Below are 7,041 nucleotides of genomic sequence, written 5' to 3' on the forward strand. Positions count from 1 at the left end.
ATGTGGAGAGATTCCGCAGCATGGCATTGCGATGCCCCTCAGGTATGACCCAATCAACTCTGGTTGAAACTTGCAGGCACAACCTGCAGACCCAGCTCCTTGCTCAAATGGGGGTGGCAGAATGTCGCTCCTGGAGACAACTAGTCTCACAAGGAGAACAAGCTGAAGAAATAGTGGCACGGGTCAAAGCCGAAGAAATGCCACAACCCAAGCCGCAGCAGCAAAATCAGCAACGCAACCAGAACAACGCCCAACGGTCTAAGGGGAAGGAGACCTTGGCGGCCGACTACACGCGAGTTCCACCGCCGAACAAGCAGGGCAAAGCGCCAGAAGACCGTATCCACTAATATGATAGCGGTCCAATTCGGTGACTTCCCCCCGGTGGTAACTGCGAACGGCGTCGTCCCCATTCGCAAGGGAGAAATACGTCTGAAGAATGTTGACTTGCATAGTCAGAAGGACAGGGGGTTGGTGCCCCTCACTACCCCAAAAGGGGAAATCATGTGGGTCCACCCTGATCTGCTAGGAGATCAACAATGGACGAACACCCCGTCTAAAAAGAAGGGAGGCAAGGCTAAGTCTTCCAACATGATAACGGCGGACGGCGTCGTCCCCATTCGCAAGGGAGAAATACGTCTGAAGAATGCTGACTTGCATAGTCAGAAGGACAGGGGGTTGGTGCCCCTCACTACCCCAAAAGGGGAAATCATGTAGGTCCACCCTGATCTGCTAGGAGATCAACAATGGACGAACACCCCGTCTAAAAAGAAGGGAGGTAAGGCTAAGTCTTCCAACATGATTAGCCCCTCCATTACTGAAGATGATGACCACCTCAAGCCTCTTACTGATTCAGAAGAGGAGAGGATTGTTCTAGCGGCATACCCAGAAGGCAATCCTGGCACTCGGTCAGGAAAAGCTTACCTGAGAGATTATGGCCAGAACACTCCAGAGGTCGAGGAACAGCCCCAAGACGCTGGGGGTTCTGTTCCGAAAAAGCCAGTGGACAAAGGAAAACAGAAGGAGCTCCGATTCCACAGAAATCTCCACCAGGAAACTGGAGAGTCGAGCGCTCGTGGTGCAATTTGATACCACTAAGAACCGCTTTTTAGCTGCTGATGATGAGTTTGTGATCAAATACTGGGATATGGATAATGTCAACCTCTTGACAACGGTTGATGCTGATGGTGGTCTACCTGTATGTTTTATTATGAGTCCCCATATGGCTATAATTAAAAATTCACTCAAATATGCGTGCACATACACACTATGATGAAAGTATAGCTCATACATAATTATCTCATAGGCGTCTTTAATACCTGTAATTATTAGGCAAGTCCGCATATACGCTTCAACAAGGAGGGAACGCTGTTGGCCGTTTCTGCACATGAAAACGGAATTAAAATTTTGGCAAATGCTGATGGATTGCGTCTGTTGCGTACATTTGAAAATCGTCCTTTTGATAATTCTAGAACTGTTGCAGACAATGCCACAAAGGTAACCACCCGTGATTACTAGAAGCATTTGGCCTATGATTTCAGATTAGGAGATAACTCTGCTTCATGACTTGGACGTTCTACTGCTTATGCAGAATGTAGTACCTCTTTCTGCTGGTGCTGCTGCAACGAGTTCTGGATTAATGGATAGAGCTTCTCCAGCGGCAGCAATGACTGGGATGGTTGGTGACATTTTCATTCAAATATTTCTTCTCTAATGATTTCTTTTCAACAAATAATCAATGATGCAGCATGAGTCACTTTTTTCTCCTTACTCATTTGAACCATTTTCATCCAAATATATATTTCCTTATGGCGCTTAAAGATTTATGTTCAACCTGACATTAATGTTGACAGAATGGAGATGCTAGAAGCTTAATGGATGTAAAACCAAGAATACCTGATGACTTGACAGACAAATCAAGGATTTGGAAGCTTACTGAAATTAATGAACCCACACAATGTCGATCTTTATGGCTTATGGATAACATGAGAGCGAGCAAGGTAACACCTTTTTGTTAGTTCTATTATATTGCCTTTTTTTGTTGCTATATCACTCCGAGAGTCTCTCTTTGTATTCTGATATAGGATATTTGGACTCCACGAATGGAAGTTTACTGATTTCTCAAGCAGTGTGTAGCTTGGGATACATCACACATGCAATCCTTTGTGTCTTGCGTTGTGCATGTCAGAAATTACATGTCTGCTTTTATATCCCAAGTAGAGTGTGGCTGGGGAAACATCATTCATGCAATCCGTGTGTTATGAGTCATGCATGCTAGAAATTTAACATGCCTGCTTTTATGTCACATATCTCCACAATTGCAAGCCTAATTCATATGTTCTTTAACCTTTTACATAAATTTCCCTTAACTCATCTTTTGCCATTGAGATTTCATCTGCAAAAGCAGAGAACTTTTATTATAATTTTTTGTTGACATTAGTAATAAATTTTTGTTGACATTAGTTGAAGATTCTTATTAGATTGAGTTTCTGTTATTACAGATATCGAGGTTGATTTATACAAATTCGGGTGTTTCAATCCTAGCGTTAGCATCCAATGCTATTCATCTTCTTTGGAAGTGGCCTCGAAGTAACAATGGGAAGGTATAAAAAAATGTCTATTCCAGCATTCAAGGACATAGAGCCTTGCATATGTGTTTTCTCACATACTACACTTTGTAGGCAACTGCAAGCATTGACCCACAATTATGGCAACCACCAAGTGGCATATTGATGACCAATGATAGAGCCAACACCAATCCTGAGGAAGCAGTTTCTTGCTTTGCTCTGTCAAAGAATGATTCTTATGTCATGTCAGCATCAGGGGGCAAAATTTCTCTATTCAATATGATGACCTTTAAGGTAATCTTTTAACTCAGTAACACAAAGTGTTCTTATTTTCTATGTTAACAAATTTGGCTTGCGTTTATTGCAGACAATGACAACTTTCATGGCTCCGCCACCTGCAGCGACATTTCTTGCATTCCATCCTCAAGACAACAACATTATTGCTATAGGGATGGACGACTCTACAATCCAAATCTACAATGTCCGAGTTGATGAGGTACGAAGAAAAAGAAACAATATTGTTTGCTTTATTGAGAAGGGAAAGTTAGGTTCTAACCAATTCTTTATACAGGTCAAGAGCAAGCTTAGAGGCCATTCAAAAAGAATTACTGGTCTTGCCTTCTCAAATTCTCTAAACGTTCTGGTCTCATCTGGAGCTGATTCTCAGGTGACATTTTATCTTACATATGGCAACATATGATTGTTACAATTTTTGTTCTGCTGGAAACTGGCCCCAGCATTGGTGCTGTGTCAATACACTTAACTTGATTTCCTCGTATTGAATCTTCATGGAAGTTTTCAAGCCCACTTTCAGATTTTATCATTTCTGGTCTTTCATATGAACAACTTAAATATCATAAGGAAAATTTTGGAACCTCATGTCACTTTACTATGTTTCTTCTGCAGCTTTTTGTTTGGGGAACTGATGGATGGGAGAAACAAAAGAACAAGTTCTTGCAAATTCCATCAGGTCATAGTTCACCTACTGTTTCAGATACCCGTGTTCAGTTCCATCAGGATCAGATACACTTCCTAGCTGTACATGAGACCCAAATAGCTCTATATGAAACCAGTAACCTAGAGTGTGTTAAGCAGGTATTGTCTTTTCTGAGAACTCCAGATTTCAGTTCCTCAAATACTATATTTGCTTTATTTGTTAACTTGTGAAAATTCGGTCTATAGTGGGTTCCACGTGAAGGTTCTGCGCCAATCTCCCACGCCACATTCTCTTGTGACAGTCAGTTGATATATGCAAGTTTCTTGGATGCTAGCGTTTGCATATTTAATGCTGCGAATTTCAAGCTGAGATGTCGAATCAATCCTGCCGCCTATCTCCCTGCTAATCTCAGGTAGTTTTTGCTTCTGAAAAATACTGGCTTCTTACCTGTAGTGCACTGTAATATATGGTTATTTTATCTTTAGTCATGCTGTTAATCTTTCCCTTCATTCCTCTCTTGATATTTCTTGATGGTCCAACTTGCATGTTCTTGACTTCTATGTAACAAACTGTAGTTTGGTAATTTGGCTGTTAATTTGAAAATACTTAGCTTACTATCTCATATGTGTTGCTTGCCCATCAATTATACATTTTCTTTAAGATTCTATATCTTCTCTCTAATTATAAAGCAGTCCATTATCTTGTCTCGTCTTTCGAACAATATCATCAGCAAACTAATACATCAACTCTCCTATAAAACGCACCTAGGAGCTTACATTTATAACAAATGTAAAGGACAATGACTTAATTTCAGACCTTGATGTAAGATATGATATTCAAGAGTTGATTGGTACTCGTACTTATATTTCTCTATCATGCATCTCTCTAGTCACAACTTAAATTTCTCTATCATGCATATCTTTAGTCACATAAATAACATTATCGGGCAGACAAGTCTTTCTTCTTGAAACAACATATCATTAAGAAACTTGAAAGGGCATGAAGCACTGTTGTCCTTAGAATGATACATTTAACTACCCTATATTTCCTGCAATTTTAGAACAGTACATTTGGCTACCCTATATGACAAACTTGGGAATTAATTTGAACTGTATGGACACTACTTCCTAGTTCCTACTTTCATAATTTTAAACAACCGTATTCTTTTTAAATATGTTTTGGGATTTTCTTCTATATAATTCTTAAAGACACGAAGCAAAATGCTTAGTATATGCTATGCCTACGGACTGTATCATGATCTCTTCTAACTTCCTATCTATGGTTCTTATGTGATTCTAGCTCAAGCGTCTATCCAACTGTAATTGCTGCACATCCATCAGAACCCAACCAACTTGCCCTGGGACTTACAGATGGCAATGTTCATGTATTGGAACCGTTAGAATCCGAAGGTAGATGGGGAGCTGCTCCACCCGCTGAAAATGGATCTGCAAGCAGCATGTCCCCAGTGCCTCCGGCTGGATCATCAAGTTCAGATCAACCTCAGAGGTGATAGAAATTTCAAAGTTCCCCAACCATAACATAACTAAGGTAAAAGCGTCATATCAGTACAATAAGCATCCGTATTATATTATGGGTTAGTTGCATACACACCCCCTATAGTATGAACGTACAGCCACTAATATTCCCTAAACAATCTTATTATAACTTGAAATTCCAGAGCTCTGGACGCTGTTGTTCCCCAACTTAGGTTGATATGTCATACGAGAATCACGTGATTACGAATCACCTTTTGTTCTTTCTTTAGCCGGAAAAATGACCAAAGAAAAAAAGATAAAAAGGGAAAAGAAAAGAAAACCGGACCCGGGTTTTGCCCGGGTTTCCGGGCCCGGGCACGACACCGGGCCGGGCCCGGGCTCCGGGCTTTTTGGACACCCCTATGCAAAGGGTCATTTGGTAGACTTCCAGCTGTTAGCTTAATATCTACATATATTTGCAATGTGAGAACATAAATATATGGTTGTAGGCCTTAATTATCTGTTTGTTTGGGTTAGACTTTCCTTCTGTTAATATGGTATCAAACGAAGTTATAGAACTTAGCTTGTAATTATGCTCGTCTAAGCTTAATATCTACATATATTTGCAATGTGAGAACATAAATATATGGTTGTAGGCCTTAATTATCTGTTTGTTTGGGTTAGACTTTCCTTCTGTTAATATGGTATCAAACGAAGTTATAGAACTTAGCTTGTAATTATGCTCGTCTAGTTTCAAGTAACTGTACGAATAAACAAACCTTTGTTGTGGGTATATTATGGAGCCGGTTCCCTGATATTTGAATTTTAATCTGAAAATGTTCTCAGTTTGTTGGGTAGTGTTCTTTTTCTTATTGTAGTTATTTGTTATATACGAAGCTATTTTATTAACTTTTGACATTTGATTTGATATTAAAAAGTTATTTTTCTTGTTTCAGTTACTATATCTTTGAATGAATTTACTGCATGCGACGATGGTAGTGAAGCTGATAATAAAACTATATCTAAACGCAAAAGAAGAGTAAAATCAAAAGTTTGGGAGTATTTTACTGAGTTGCCTGTTGATAGTGATGGGAAAGCTAAAGTTCAGTGCAAGAAATGTGACCAAGTTTATGTTAGGGTCGTGGTACCACAAATATGTTGAGGCATATTCATTCTTGCCCAAAACGGGATATAGATGAGGCTGATTCATCGTGGAAAACTATGCCATTAGATCAAGATAACTACAGAGATATGTTGGCTAGGGTCATTGCATTGCATGGTTATTCATTCTGTTTTGTGGAACATCGAGGGATACGCGAATTACATACATTTTTAAATCCTGAAGTCAAGCATATCTCGAGGAACACCACTAAAGCTTATTTGCTTAAGTTGTACAAGAAAGAAAAAACATTCTTAAACAAACTTTGAAACTAGTTCCTACCAGAATCAGTCTAACTACAGATTTGTGGACCTCTTCAACATCAGATTACTACATGTCTCTTACTGCACATTACATTGATGAGCAATGGATCTTGCAAAACAAAATATTAGTTTTGTCTCATGTTTCACCCCATATAGTGGGGCAATTTTAGTAGAGAAGCTATTTTATTTACTGAAGGAGTGGGGCATAGAAAAAAGAATTTTCACTGTTACATTGGATAATGCATCATATAATGATGCTTTTATAAAAATTTTGAAAGACCATCCTGCTTTAAAGGAACATTTTGTCTCCAATGGTGAATTTTTGCATGTAGGATGTTATGCTCACATTTTAAATCTTGTTGTACAAGATGGTTTAAAAATAATTGATAAATCTTTATCTAAGTTTATAGAATGCATTAAATATGTGAAGAGTCCCCCTGGAAGGAAGAAAAAAAATTTGTAGAGTGTATCGAACAAACTTGTTAAGAAAATTCAGCAAGATGTGTCCAATAGGTGGAATTCAACCTTTTTAATGTTGGAGAGTGTTTTACCTTTTCGTCGGGCATTTGAGCAATTGAAGGTAATCTATTCAAATTTTATATTTTGTCCATCAACTGAAGAATGGGTAAATGCTGAAAAAATA

At 39.0% G+C, this 7,041-nt stretch overlaps 1 protein-coding gene across 1 annotated transcript; it reads left to right on the top strand.

The window, feature by feature from the left end:
• Positions 932-5,036, top strand: LOC109832932 (protein TPR3-like). The gene is made up of 12 exons (XM_020400429.1): positions 932-951; positions 1,051-1,195; positions 1,330-1,494; positions 1,589-1,675; positions 1,851-1,997; positions 2,499-2,600; positions 2,679-2,858; positions 2,932-3,060; positions 3,136-3,231; positions 3,471-3,659; positions 3,747-3,913; positions 4,801-5,036. Exons 1-12 carry the CDS (start codon positions 932-934, stop codon positions 5,009-5,011), a joined length of 1,638 nt encoding a protein of 545 aa, XP_020256018.1. The 3' UTR covers positions 5,012-5,036.

The sequence above is a fragment of the Asparagus officinalis genome, chromosome 1 (genome assembly GCF_001876935.1).
Source record: "Asparagus officinalis chromosome 1, Aspof.V1, whole genome shotgun sequence".
Classification (NCBI taxonomy): domain Eukaryota; kingdom Viridiplantae; phylum Streptophyta; class Magnoliopsida; order Asparagales; family Asparagaceae; genus Asparagus; species Asparagus officinalis.